Source organism: Falco cherrug, chromosome 18, assembly GCF_023634085.1.
Source record: "Falco cherrug isolate bFalChe1 chromosome 18, bFalChe1.pri, whole genome shotgun sequence".
NCBI classification, from domain to species: domain Eukaryota; kingdom Metazoa; phylum Chordata; class Aves; order Falconiformes; family Falconidae; genus Falco; species Falco cherrug.
In genome coordinates, this window is record NC_073714.1 from 5934546 (window position 1) to 5948826 (window position 14281).

At 59.7% G+C, this 14281-nt stretch overlaps 1 protein-coding gene and 1 long non-coding RNA gene across 3 annotated transcripts; one reads left to right on the forward strand and one right to left on the reverse strand.

The window, feature by feature from the left end:
- Positions 1-1237: 1237 nt before the first annotated feature.
- On the forward strand, positions 1238-2845 carry LOC129734188 (uncharacterized). The gene is made up of 2 exons (XR_008729840.1): positions 1238-1743; positions 1925-2845. It is a non-coding gene; the product is annotated as an uncharacterized LOC129734188 (long non-coding RNA).
- Positions 2567-13756, reverse strand: STARD7 (StAR related lipid transfer domain containing 7). Of its 2 annotated transcripts, none has more exons than XM_055696356.1 (8): positions 13314-13756; positions 8807-9012; positions 8490-8539; positions 7975-8085; positions 7800-7882; positions 7460-7559; positions 6772-6856; positions 2567-3527 (listed from the first exon to the last, which is right to left on the reverse strand). In XM_055696356.1, exons 1-8 carry the CDS (start codon positions 13715-13717, stop codon positions 3337-3339), a joined length of 1230 nt encoding a protein of 409 aa, XP_055552331.1. In that variant the 5' UTR covers positions 13718-13756; the 3' UTR covers positions 2567-3336. The 2 variants fall into 2 exon arrangements, with proteins under 2 accessions (XP_055552331.1, XP_055552332.1); XM_055696357.1 differs by lacking the exon at positions 13314-13756 and adding an exon at positions 10952-11054.
- Between the last annotated feature and the right edge of the window lie 525 nt (positions 13757-14281).

The window sequence follows — 14281 nt, forward strand, 5'->3', positions numbered from 1 at the left end:
GCAAGTGGTGCCACTATGGGACATGGGGGACACCTTGGATGTCCCCACGGTGGTGGCTCACCTCCATCCTTATCTTCCCCATGCAAGTGGTGCCACTATGGGACATGGGGGACACCGGGGATGTCCCCACGGTGGTGGCTCACCTCCATCCCTCCCTTCCCCACGGCAGCGCCGCCGCTACGAGACCTACGTGCAGGTGCTGGAGACGTGGATCAGCGCCGGCGCCCAGGACCTGGAGGGCTGGGAAGCCCAAGCGGGGCCGGTGGTGGCCCCCCCCAGACCCCCCCACCCTGACCAAAGCCCACTCCAGCCCCTCGCTGGTCCCCGAGCCCCCCGTTGTCCCCACCATCCGCGTCAAGAGGAACATCTCGCGAGCGCCGGACTGTGAGGAAGATCGTCCCCAAGCGCAAGAACCTGCTGTGACAAATTGGGGGGGGGGGGGGGACACACACACGGGGACCCCGGTACGAGGTTCCTTCGGGCACCGCCAGGATTGAGCCAACCTGGGGGGCCGGGGGGCTTGGGAATAACAATGGGGAAACTCAGGGAGACACCCCCCCCCCCCAAAAAAAAAAATATGGGGGGGAGATGGGGGTCGCAGCCCCCCCAGCTCCCCCTCCAGCGTCGCTGCTGCGCCCCCTCCCCGCTGCCTGCTGCTCTCGGTCGTGCAATAAAGGTGTGTGTCCCACCACTGCCACCCCCGTGTCCCCAAAACAGCTTGGGGGGGGGGGGGGATGTCGTGGAGTGGGGGGGCACGGCGGTGGCCTGTGTCCCCACGTTGGGGCAGCAGGGACCCCGGGGGGGGGGGGGCGGGGCACAGTGTCACCTGGGAGTCACCTACAGTGACACCCCCCCTGCAGTGTGCGGCCCCCAGCCCCCATCTTGAGGGGGGGTGGGGGGAAATCCAGCCATCACCCCCCCCCGCCCCGGGTGGCAGGGGACCCCCCAAGTGCAGCCCCCCCAGCATCACCACCCCATGGCGCAGGGAATGGGGGCAGCCCCCCCCCCCCAGCTCTGGCCATTTGGGGGTGGCGGTGGGACAGCTGTGGAGGGGGGCTGGGGGGGGGTCAGCCTCCCCCCCCCCCCCCAAAAGGGACATTTCAGGGCCATGTGTCCCCCCCCCGGGGCTGATTTACACCCCCCACCTCCCCAAAAGCCCCCCCCCCCCCCCGGGGGCTCTCCCCTCACCCACCAGCAGCCATGGCACCAAACCCCAGAGTGAGGGGACCCCCCCCCCCCAAAATATCCTTTACAGGGGGCAGGTGGGTCCCACTCCTGGAGCTCATCCTCATTAACAGGCTAATTAACGATGCTAATAGGGACTGGGGGGGTGGGCAGCTTCCCAGCAGCAACTGTGGGATGCTACGGGTACCAATCCAGGAATAAATTTATAATAAATCTATTTGAAGGTGGGATTAATATCTATATTTATGATAAATTTATGCAAAGGTGGGGATTAGTATCTATATTTATGATAAATTTGAGGGTGGGGATCAATATTTCTATCTAATCTTTACACTAATTCACTCTAAGGTGGGGATCAATATTTAACATATACATTTATTCGAAGGTGAGGATTAATATTTATATTTAATATTTGCAATATATTTATTCTAAGGCAAGGCTTAACATTTATATTTAGTATTTACAATAAGTTCATTCTAAAGGGGGGATTAACATTCGTATTTAATATTTACAATAAGTTCACTCTAATCAATATTTAATCTATACATTTATTCGAAGGTGAGGATTAATATTTATATTTAATATTTGCAATATATTTATTCTAAGGGAAGGATTCACGTTTATATTTAGTATTTACAATAAGTTCATTCTAAAGTGGGGATTAACATTTGTATTTAGCATTTACAATAAGTTCACTCTTAGGTGGGGATCAATATTTAATCTATACATTTATTCTAAGGCGAGGATTAATATTTTTATTTAATATTTACATTTATCCTAAGGTGAGGATTCATATTTATATTTAGTATTCACAATAAGTTCATTCTAAAGTGGGGATTAATATTTGTATTTAATATTTACAATAAGTTCACTCTAAGGTGGGGATCAATATTTAATCTATACATTTATTCTAAGGTGAAGATTAAGATTTTTACTTAATATTTACAATATATTTATTCTAAGGGGAGGATTCCTATTTATATTTAGTATTTACAATAAGTTCACTCTAAAGGGGGATTAACATTTAATCTATACATTTATTCTAAGGCGAAGATTAATATTTAATATTTATAATATTTATTCTAAGGTGAGGATTAATATTAACATTTAATATTTACAATGTATTTATTCCAAGGTGAGGATTAACATTTCTATTTACTATTTACAATCAGTTTGTTCTAAGGTGGGGATTAGTATTTCTACTTAATATTTACGATCCATTTATCCTAAGGTGGCGATTAAAGGGGGTAGGAGGGGGGGTGGGGGATGGGGCAACCCCCCCGACCCGGCACCCAGGAGAGGGACCCATCCCTCAGCCCCCAGCGTGGCTCGTTAACGAGGGAAGCTAATTAGGGGGCGCGTGGGCACTGGCCACAGCAGCCGTGGCTACGACAGACGATTTATTAGGATTTTGCTGCTCCTACAGCTTTCCCCGACCCCCCCCCAGTGCCGCGAGCCGGGGCGGGGGGATGTCAGCCCCGGGGGTCCGGTTAGCACCAGCAGAAAGGTGTGTCGTCCCCCCCCTCCCCCATCCCACAAAGCTCTACCCTCCCCCTACAACAAACCAGCAGCTAAACCCACCCCAAAATAGCATTTTTCCCCAGTTTCACCAGTTCAGACCACCCACGCTCCAGTCACGCCGATCCCCCCCCCCCCCCCCCCCACCTTGCCTCGCTGGCTGAAGGGTCTTTTGTGGCTGGGGGTTGGTGGGGGGTGGGGGATGCCACCCCAGGATGGTGACGTGGAGCATCCTCATCCAGCGAGACCCAAAAATATCGGGGGTCCAGAGTCCAAAAGGGATGCGGGGGGAGACTGGGGGGAGGGGCTGGGGGGAGGCTGTCCGTGCCGTGGTAAGATGGGGGAGGGGGGCGGCGGGAAGTGGTTGGTTTTTAGGGAATTTTTTCCCTGTTGGGGAGGAAAAAAATATTTACCGGGATGGAAAACCAAGGAGAGGGGGTGAGATTTCATCAGCCTGGCCACGAGCACGCGACGGGGGCGTGGGGGGCAGCAGCCCCGGCGGCGAGGGGGAGCAGAGCTTTAGAGATGACACCGGGGTGGCAAAATCCCAGCGGAGCTCCGGCGTGGTGGCACAGGTCCCTCTCCGGAGCCCGGCGTCTCATCCCGGTACCGGAGGAACGGAATTTCGGTTCCTCAGGCGTATTCCAGCTGGGCAGGGCTGCGGGTGCCATCGCTCTTGTGCTCGGCTGCTGCCACGCTCGCCTTGCCCTCGCTGCCGCCGCTGCTCTCCGGGGGCTTGGCAGACATATAGTCCCGCACTTCGATTTCCATTTTTTTGGCTTTCAGGGCCGCCGTGTGCAGCTTTTCCAGGAAATCCGGCATACCTGGCAGGGGGAGAAGTGGGATACGGTGAGTAAAGGGCGAGCGGGACGGGATGCGGCGAGTAAAGGGCGAGCGGGACGGGATGCGGCGAGCAAAGGGCGAGCGGGATGGGATGCGGCGAGCAAAGGGCGAGCGGGATGGGATGCGGCGAGCGGGACGGGATGCGGCGAGTAAAGGGCGAGCGGGACAGGATGCGGCGAGTAAAGGGCGAGCGGGACGGGATGCGGCGAGTAAAGGGCGAGCGGGACGGGATGCGGCGAGTAAAGGGCGAGCGGGACGGGATGCGGCGAGTAAAGGGCGAGCGGGACGGGATGCGGCGAGTAAAGGGCGAGCGGGACGGGATGCAGCGAGTAAAGGGCGAGCGGGACGGGATGCGGCGAGTAAAGGGCGAGCAAGACGGGATGCGGCGAGTAAAGAGCGAGCGGGACGGGATGCGGCGAGCAAAGGGCGAGCGGGACGGGATGCGGCGAGTAAAGGGCGAGTGGGACGGGATGTGGATAGTAAAGGGCGAGCGGGACGGGATGCGGATAGTAAAGGGCGAGCGGGACGGGATGCGGCGAGTAAAGGGCGAGCGGGACGGGATGCGGCGAGTAAAGGGCGAGCGGGACGGGATGCGGCGAGCAAAGGGCGAGCAAGACGGGATGCGGCGAGTAAAGGGCGAGCGGGACGGGATGCGGCGAGTAAAGGGCGAGCGGGACGGGATGCGGCGAGCAAAGGGCGAGCGGGACGGGATGCGGCGAGCAAAGGGCGAGCGGGACGGGATGCGGCGAGCAAAGGGCGAGCGGGACGGGATGTGGCGAGCAAACGGCGAGCGGGACGGGATGTGGCGAGTAAAGGGCGAGCAAGACGGGATGCGGCGAGTAAAGGGCGAGCAAGACGGGATGCGGCGAGTAAAGGGCGAGCAAGACGGGATGCGGCGAGTAAAGGGCGAGCAAGACGGGATGCGGCGAGCAAAGGGCGAGCAAGACGGGATGCGGCGAGCAAAGGGCGAGTGGGATGAGCATCCCCCAGGCTCCGGAGATGCTCCGTACCCCCTTCCTCCAGCTCCATTCCCCCCTCCAATGATTTTTTTGGAAAAATCCAAGGATTTTTCTCCTCCTCATTTTCCTTTTGCCTCCCGAGAACGCAGCTCTGCCGTCATTCCAGGGGGATCCCAGAGCCTCGCTGGCATTAAGGGCTTTTCTGCCGCTTCCCATCGCCCTCCTTATTATAACCTCACTGTTAGGGTGCTTTATTTTTTTTTATACACATATATATATAATTAAAACAATAATCAACCCCCTAATTCGCCTCAATCCCTTCAGCAAGAGGGATGCAAGGACCTCAGAGCCAGGCACCGATTCCCACCAGCCATAAATCACCTGGGAGTGAGCCCGTGACACTAATTAACACTTAAAATTATCCCCTCAGCCCCAGGCAGGGCCACACCAGCTCTGCAGGCCCACCTGGAGTCACCGTTTTCCCACCATCCAGCATTTTTAAATTTTTTTTTTTTTTTTTTTTAAAAAAAGCAAGCCTTAAGCACACGCAGGCAGCCCCTGTGCCGCGTGGCTTCTGTGGCAGGGGGGGGAGCGAGGGTGGCCACCAGCCCCCCCCTCCAGTTTTAGCCGTTTTTTTAGACGCATCGGGGCGGGCACAGCGGAAGAAAAGAGGTTTTGGTGGTTGGTAAAGCTGGGAGGTGCAAGAGAAAACGGTTGGTCTGATGCTCGAGTGTCTCAAACGAACGTATTTCCACCGCTTCTCGCGGCAGCCTCTACCACGAGCCGTGTGACAGTTAAAAAAAAAACCAACCCCAAAACAAAACCAAAACCCCACAGCAAGGCGCCACTGCCGGGGTTTTTACGCCTCGCCCCGATGAATAAAATGAGTTACAAGGTGGTGGGAGCCCCTTTTTCTCCCAATCCCACAAGAAAGCAGCGCTCTCCATCCTTCCCCCGCCCAGGGGAGCACGGAGGTGGTGGGTATCGCAATGCCAAGTGCGCCCGGGGGGTCTTCCAGGTTTGTTTTGGGGGGGGGTCTGCAGGGGGGACAGCATCAGCGTAGCCCAGATCCATTAAACTCCACTTTTTTCCACCCCCTTCCCCCTCGGCACAGGCACTGCAGCTCCGGACCAGAAGGAATTTTCTCCCCTGCTCGCTGTAAGAGGGAAGAACTCGAGGGCAGAAGCGCTTCGGATGGAAAACCCAGCTTGTTTTATTAAAAAAAAAAAAAAAAAAAAAAGGAAAAAAAAAAGGGAGGGGGCAGGATCCTGCGGGTTTTTTTTCCTTCTGCTTGGGGCAGATGAGAAAAGGAACATCCTCATGCACAGACCCCCCCCCCTCCTCCTCCTGGCCAGGAATCCAGGCAGGATTCCCCCCCTCCCCATGAGAAAAGCATCCAAAAAACCACCCCCAAACCCCCCAGCTCGCAGGTTTTAAGCTTCTCCGTCTATTTTCTGCCCCACAGAGGCACTGGGCTCACTGCAGAGCAAGGTGGGGGCGGGGGGAATCTCTCCCCCGGGGGGCTCACAGAGCCAGGATGGGGGGGAGTTTTCTACCCCGGGGGGCTGACGGAGCCAGGATGGGGGGATCTCACGGAGCCAGGGAGGGTGGGGGGCAGGAATCTCTCCCCCGGGGGGGCTCACAAAGCCGGGGCGGGGGGACAATCTCTCCCCCGGGGGGGCTCACGGAGCCAGGAGGGGAATCTCTGCCTGGGGGGCTCACTAAGCTGGTTGGGGGGGGGAAATCTTTCCCCCGAGGGGGGGCTCACAAAGCTGGTTGGGGGGGGGGAATCTTTCCCCCAGGGGGGGTCACAGAGCCGAGGGGGAGGGGAGGGGGAATCTCTGCCCCGGGGGGGGCTCACAGAGCCAGGGCGAGGGGGAATCTCTGCCCCGGGGGGGCTCACAGAGCCGGGGCGAGGGGGAATCTCTGCCCCAGGGGGGCTCACAGAGCTGGGAGCGGGGGGATCTCTGCCCCGGGGGGGCTCACAGAGCCGGGCAGAGATTCCCCCTCGCCCCCGGGGGGGCTCACGGAGCCGGGGCGAGGGGGAATCTCTGCCCCGGGGAGGCTCGCGGAGCCGGGAATCTCTGCCCCGGGGGGGGGCTCGCGGAGCCGGGAATCTCTGCCCCGGGGGGGGGCTCGCGGAGCCGGGAATCTCTGCCCCGGGGGGGGGCTCGCGGAGCCGGGAATCTCTGCCCCGGGGGGGGGGCTTGCGGAGCCAGGAATCTCTGCCCCGGGGGGTGAATTCCAGCCGCCAAAGCTCACTCACCACTCGAGACCATCCAGCTGACGCAGTAGCGGGGGAAGACGGTCTGCGGGTTGTCGCTGTAGGTCAGCAAGTAGTCGAAACCGTTCTGGGAAAGGAGAAGGGGAGTGAGCCTGAGCTGGCAGGGGAACCACCGCATCCCCCCCTCAATTCCCTTCAGGGCCCGTCGCATCCCGCGGGGATCGCGCTGCCGGCTCCGCAGGGCATGGATTGAAGTGAGGAAGCGACACGCACCCATAAAAACCCAGTGGAAGCACACCAGGAGCGTTTTTGGAGGAGGAGGTGTCGTTCCCCCAGCCCTCCACTGACCCAGCACTCTCTCCTCAGGCTCTGGATACCCCGTGACAACTTTTTCTAAGAGCATCAAGCGCCAGGGATGAGACTCAGGAAGCTCCAGGCTTTTTAGAAGGAGCCCGGTGCTCCGACGCGGCGCGTGTAGCTCTCCAGGAGCACCACGCTCCTGCAGGAAAACTCCCGGGACAGAGCTACAAATCCTTCCAGAGCCACACGTGGAAAGTTTGGTTTTGTTTTTGGTTTGCTTTTTTTTTTTTTTTTTTTTTTTTACCCCCCCAAAGGGAAGACTCATCCCTCTTTTCCAACTCTGGACTGGGATTGCGGCCAGAGAAGGAACAGTTCCCCCTGGGAGCAGGAACAGGAGCGCCCTGGTTCCCTGCCCATTCCCAAAATGTACCTCGTCAAAGGTTTTGTGGGGACGGATGACCATTTGGGATTCATAGGTCCTAACCCGCACGTACTCGGGATCTTCAGGGACACTGGGATGCTCCACTGCCCTGGAGGGGAGAAGAGAAGGGAGCAGCACACGGTGAGCTCCGGGCGGGGGCTACGCCGAGCGCCTGCCGACTTTTCGGCGGTGGAAAGGCGGTTTCCAGCCCAGAGCATCGAGACGGATCCCTGAGGTTTTGAGATGATTCAAGAAAAAACCTCACGGAATTTATACCCAGCTCCCAACTTTTGTTTTCGGGATGGGAGACGGCAGAAAGCCGGCGGGATGTCAGACCAGGAATACCCACCGGGAGACTAGGACCATCAGGTTGTTCTCCTTGTCTACACTGTACCGTCGAACGTAGACGTAGTCCCGCGAGTACATCGGGTACTGGGGAAGGGAAAAACCAGGCATCAGCCCCGCTGCCGGCCGTTTGCCTGGGCTAAAGAGAATCACTTTAGTGGGAAAAAGGAACCACTCACCGGGAAATGAGTGACCCAGTGAATCACTTCCGATCCAGTGGCCAGGTCTCTCTCGATGACGTCCAGTTTGATGACCAGCGAGTCCCACTTCTTCCTATATTCAGTGTCCAGCTGACAAGAAAGAGAGGCTGAGTCACCAAAAAGTCCGAGAGCGGCGTTAAAGGAAGGTAAACCAGCCCTTTCCCTCGCCCTGGGGGAACAAGCTGCATCACCGTCAGGCGTTTTACCCACCGGGAAATTATTAAACACTCTGAAAGTCACCAGAAGAGGAAGCGCAGGGGCTGGCAGGGAGCGAGCAAGGACCGGGACCCCGCCGCGCTCCCAGCCCACGAGATCCCTCACTCCCAGCGGGGCCGGGCAGCAAACCCCCCCATCAGGGCTGGGAATAACTCCGATCTCCACTGGGATCAGCTCCCCGTCGTGTAAACGGTCCAAAGGGAAGGGAACAGTCACCCTTCCCCTCCCCCACCCCTCCGGCAGGGGCTGTATGTCAGTTCTAACACACACCGCCTCACCTGTACGTTGAAGAACTGCCGGGGAGTCACATCCGTGTACGAGCCAAACACTGCGGGAAAGAGAAAGGTTTTAGTCCCAGGCACGAGCACGTTTTTAACTCGTCGCAGCAAGATTAAAAGCAAAAAGCATTTTCTAAGGCAGGTGGCAGGGCTGGGAGCACTCCGAAGGGGGCACGGGACGTGCAGAAAGGGATGCAAAGGATGACAATTCCCACTTTTTCCGGTTTCCTATAAATACAGCGATGCAGGAGGCACAACCCCCAGGGACTCAGCGCCCGAAAACCGAGCTACAGGCAGCGTGCGGGGCGCCCAGTTACCTCGGTACTGGTATAAGTGGGTGCCCTCAATCGGCCGCCGCCAAAGCTTAAAGTGCTTCTTGTCCATGATCATCTCCCAGGGCTGCTCCCCGGGGACGGCGACTGCCTCTCGCTCCGATTTGGGCTCCGACCGTTGATACTCGCCCGGGCTGCTGGCCTGGAACAGGCTGGATATGTTCTCCATGTGCTTCATCTCCTGTGCAGAGCTGGGGGAAGACAAAAAACCAAAACCTCGTTGGAATTGTCCTGCTACAGAGCCCCCCAGGACCGGCAAAAAGCTTTCCAGCACCATCCAGGCTTCACGTAGATGGATTCTGTCATGGGAAGGGCAACCTGGGCATGGAAAACCCACCCCTGCAACCTTTTCCTTTTGTCCTAAAGGTCTCGTGCTTAAATATATTATACAGCATTAAAAAATCATACTAAAAAAAAAAAAAAATCCCACCACGGTGTGTTCGGGGGGGGCTTCCCACCTGGGAAACCCAGCCTGGGGTGGAATGCCACAGGTGGGGAATCCCAAAGCCCTTACAGCACCGCGGAACGTCACCAGCAGCACCAGGATGGGCTGCAGGGCTCATTCCTTGAGGAAGAAGGGAAAAATCCCGCGGGATGGTAGCGGTGGCGTTGCGCTGGTTGCTGCTCAGGGAAAGTTCTTCCTACGGATGGGAAGTGTTTCTCCCCCCACCCCAGTGGGATCCGGTGGACAATCCACTCTCCATCCTTGGCAAATATCAGCTTTTCCACAACGAGGGGAAAAAAAAAAAAAAAAAAAAACAACCCCACAACAAAAAAACTCCGCAGCAGTCGCCGCCGGACGCTCGCAAATAAAGATTTGTTTTCCTGGCTGAATCAAACGGAAGCTGAGCGGGATGGAAATAGGGTAGATTTAAGGAAAAAGGAGGATTTGGGGATTGAGGGCACCGAGTCATTCGCAGGATTGAGATTTGGGGTGCGAGAGGAAGCGGGGAGGGAAGGAGGGGGTGCCCCCCCCCGGCTCTTTGAGGGTGTGAGAGCCCAAGGGACGAGAAGCAAATCGCTGCCCGCAGCCAGAACTCCCAGGGCAGCAAACGGGAACGGCGGCGTCTCCTGCGAGAGGGAAGGAGACAGGAGCGGGGGAGGGGGGCTCCCCGGACCACCAACCCCCCCAGTTTCGGCATCCTTCACCTTCAGAAACTAGAACTGGGTTCAGATGCCGGGTGTCAAAAATACAGGGGAAGAGAAGAGGCCAGGTAAACCTCTCCCCACCAGCTAAACCCCTTCGAGCCGCAGCTTCAGCCCCCCCCGAACAAACCACCAGAGAGGAACGGCCGGTTTGTCTGCACCTGGAGTCCTTCACCTCAAGGGAGGAGGATCACCCACTGCCTGCAGCGCTTTCGGCCCTCCTGGCAGCGCCTGAAGACACTAATTATATCAAAGTAATTAACGTCAGCCAGAATTAAAGCACCGATTTGTAACCTGCAAGGCAGGTCTTGCTGGTCTGGTTGAACTAATGTGCACAGTCCCTGGAAATCACCAAGTTCCCAGCCCCCCCCCCGCGATGGGTCTGAAAGCTCCGCTGGACAAATGGGACCCACAAACCCACCTTTCCCCAGGTTTGGGGGGGCGCAGCTCCAGCGTGACCCCCCCCCCCCCCCCGCCCCGAACACTCCCCTGCGCCCCCCAGCCCCTCCTTCCCACCTGTGGTTTGGTCACGACAGCCTTCGCTCCGTCCCTCCCTGAACCAGCTCCTCTCAGCCACGTGGCAAAACCCAAACGGGCTGGATTAGCCAACTGGGATGGGGCGGCAGAGGGCACGGAGCTGGGAAATCGGGACTGGGAGACCTTCCCAAGCTGGATCATCTCCATCCCTGCGGCCCGGCTGCTCCACGGAGGGCAGCAGGATGGGCTGGGATAAAACCAGGGCAGGGAGCAAATCCCCCGCGCTCCTGCTTTGCCACCTCCATCCTCAGCGGAGAGGAGCTGGAAACAGCCACGGGATTTATCCGCAGCAACGCACCAGGCTGCTCCCAGGCTCGTCCCTCCACGAGAAACAAAACCCCGAGAAAGGGGCACAGTACGGCCACACCTGGAAATCAACCCTTCCTTCCCCCCCAGCGTTCGAACGGCGAGAGCTTCGGCGGTCTCGCTGCGAGAGCATCCTCCCACCTGCTCGTTTTCACTTCGAAATGAAGCTCCTGCCCGGAGGTGGCGGCTCCCAGCCTGGCAGCAAAGCTCTCACCCCAGCAGAGGCTCCACCACCCCCGTGGAGGACGAGGCGCCTTCGTCAGCCAGCAGCTGAAGGACGGGCGGACACCATCAGCCGTTTCCCTGGCCGGTGTCCAGCCCCGGCCACGTTGATGCCACCGCCGGGGACGGCGGGAGGTGACACCAGCCACGGCACAGAGCTCTCCTCGGCTATTTCTGACCCCCCCCCCGTGACGGTTACGAACCACCGCGCCAGATGGTGGGGATGGCACCGCCAGAGCGAGGATTTTGGTGTTACCAAGAAAAACACGCCAAGAGCCTCCCGCGGAGTTCGACGAGGAGAGCTGGGAGGGGAAGGGAAAGACGATACCAAAGCCGGGAGCTATTTTAAACCCTGGGAAGAGGCAGGCACAGCTCCCTGGCAGATGCGAAGCCACCAGCTGAGCTCACCGGGAAGAGTTTTACCACACAGTTTTATCCTGCTGATTTCTTTCCGCCATCATTTCGGCGTAATCCCACCCGTCTTGTAAAAAAAAAAAAACAAAACCAACAAACATAAATACATCGGCCGTCAAAGAGAGAAGAGCACAGCTCTGGCACGCCGAGACCTCCCACGGCCCCAACTCCTTGTAAGGATGAGGGAAGACTTCGCCGAGGACTTTATCGCTCCCGCAATTAGCCTGAAGCCTAACGAGCCGTGACAGAGTAAACAGAATAAGGAGAAAGTAAAGAGTATTGAGGAATAAGAAAAACAAACGTCCCGTTGCCTGGTGAAGCCAAGCGGGAGAGGATTGGGCTTGAGAAGCCCTGAAATTAAGGTGAGGATGCTCAAAACACCAAGGAGTAACCTTGAAGGAGACCTACTCCGCTTTTAATCCCAGGCCTAAGCCAAGCCCTGCTGAGCCCACTGGAAAACATCAGGCAGGATTTATCCGCAGCGCTGGGACCCCAAAGGCCATGTGATGGAGATCAGCAGCTCCGCCTTAGGGAATAAACCCAGGATTTGGTCCTTTTTTCCAGCGTTGGCTGCACGCAAAGGCTGGGGATCTCTAGAATGTTTGAAGGTGTCATAAATCGGGGTGCGAAGGTTGTTTCTCATTAGTTCTAAGATTTAATTAAGCCTTAGGTAAGCTACTTAAAGAAATACCAGGTATTTAACACCCACAGGGCAGCCCCGACAAGGCACCTGGACATGGAATTTAAGAGAAGGGGAACCCCGATGACGCCCCAAACACACCCCGAGCTTCTCATTAAGTTCTAATTACCCCCTCCTGACTCACCCCCCACTTTGCCACATGTTACACGGGATAATTACACCTCAACAAAGCCACACGCCACCTCAAAAAGGTCGGTGGGTCCTTCCGTCACCATCAGGTCGGGGGGCACCGTCCCCCCACCCCCCCAGGCAGAAGCAGCTGGTTAAGGGGTGCAAAGCCACAATGCAGGGCAAATGAGGGGGGGGCACACACACCTTGCCATAGGAGCGACCCCCACCACAGCCCCAGGTAGCGCCTCCAGGGGTTGGGGGGGGGGGGGGGGGGGGGAGTGTCACCCTGAAACCACTGCAGGGAGGGTCTGGGGCAGGCACCCTGGTGGGGCAGGATTTGGGGGGTGGAGGGTGCACCCCCAGCTCCTAGGGAGGGCAGGGAGCTGAGCAGGGGGCACCAAGCAGAGAATTTGGGGGGGGGGGGGTAGGGGGGCACCCCAAGGCCTCGATGAATTTGTGCGGGGTACCCCACGCAGGGACTGGATTTGGGGAAGGAAGAGTGCACTGCCCCCTCCCAGCACCCCAAAAAAAGGGCTGGGGGACACACTCCCAGGTCAGTGACCAGAGGAGCATTGGGGGAGGCACCCTGCGGCGGGGGGGGGCTTGAGGGGTGCACCCCCACCTCAGCGTACGGGGCAGAGACTGCAGAGTGGCAACCCCAGGCCTGGAAAGGTTTGTGAGGGCAACCCCCAACCCATAAAAACGGGGGGGCATCTCCAAAGAGCGTGGCACGGGCACCCCAAGCCCAGGTGCACCTGGGGGGGGGCACCCCAGGCCTCAAGGGATTAGGGGGAGTGGGGGGTGGAGGCACAAGTGCCAGGGACCCTGGGCCACCGAGAATTTGGGGGGGTGGGGGGGAGGCAAGAGGCCAAGCACCAGGGACCCTGGGCCTCCAAGAATTCGGGGTGGGGGGCGGGGGAAGAGGCCAAGTGCCGGGGACCCCGGCCCACCAAGAATTTGGGGGGCGGTGAAAAGGGGTCAAGCGCCGGGGACCCCGGGCCACCGACGATTCGGGGGGGGAGGTTCCCGGTGTGGGGGCCCGTGGCGGACACCCACCGCTGCAGCTCCTCCTCCTCGATGCGCTGCCCGTCCCAGACGAAGACGCCGGCCAGGGTCGCCATGAGGCGGCCGGTAGCGGCGAAAGCGGGGCGGGCCCGGAGCAGCCGCCACCACCACCAAGCTCCCCCGCCGCCTCCTCCGCCGCGCCTCGACCTCTCGGCCGGCCCGTCCCCGCCGCTACCACGGTGCCAGGCCCGGCGGGCCCGCCGCGCCCGCTGCCCCGTCACGCAGCTGCACTGCCGCGCCAGCAGGCCCAGCAGGCCCCGCCGCCCCGCGCCGCCCCCCGCCTGGCCGCCGGCAGCGGGGGGACCCTCGGCGGGCCCGGGCGGGCGGGGACCCAGGCGGGCGGCGCGGGCGCAGCGGGCGACGAGGCCGACGAGCGGCCGCCGCGGCTGCAACATGCCGCCGCTGCCTCCGCGGGCCGCCCCGCGTCGCCCTCCCGGGGACGTCATCGCGCCGCGCCGCCTGGCCATTGGCTGGCGGCTCCGGCCTCTGGGAGGTCATTGGGTGGCGGCGGGGGAGTGCCCGCCCCCTCCTTCCCCCGCGCACGCCGGGGAGGGTGGGCAAGGGCGTGCGGGGCGCCGGGGGCGAGGGGCGGGGCCGCGGCGGCAGTGGGCGGGGCCGGCGCCGGGAGGCGGGGCCGGGGGCGTGGAGGGTGCGGGCGTGGGACGGGCAGGGGGCTCACAGGGGTCTATGGGGGGCGGGGCGCGCAGGCGGGGGGCCTGGGGGGGCTGTGGGTGCAGGCAGGGGGGGCTGTGGGGGGCGGGGGGGGTCACGGGGGCTTTGGGTGCAGGCGGGGGGGAACGAGGGGTGTAGGCAGGGCAGGGTCCTGGCGGTGGGGGGGGGTGCAGGCAGGGGGGGTCCTGGAGGCCGTGGGTGCCCTGGGGGCGGTGGGTGCATGCAGGGGGGGGAGTCCTGGGGGCGGGGGGTGCAGGCAGGGGGGGCTTGGGGACAGTGGGTGCCCT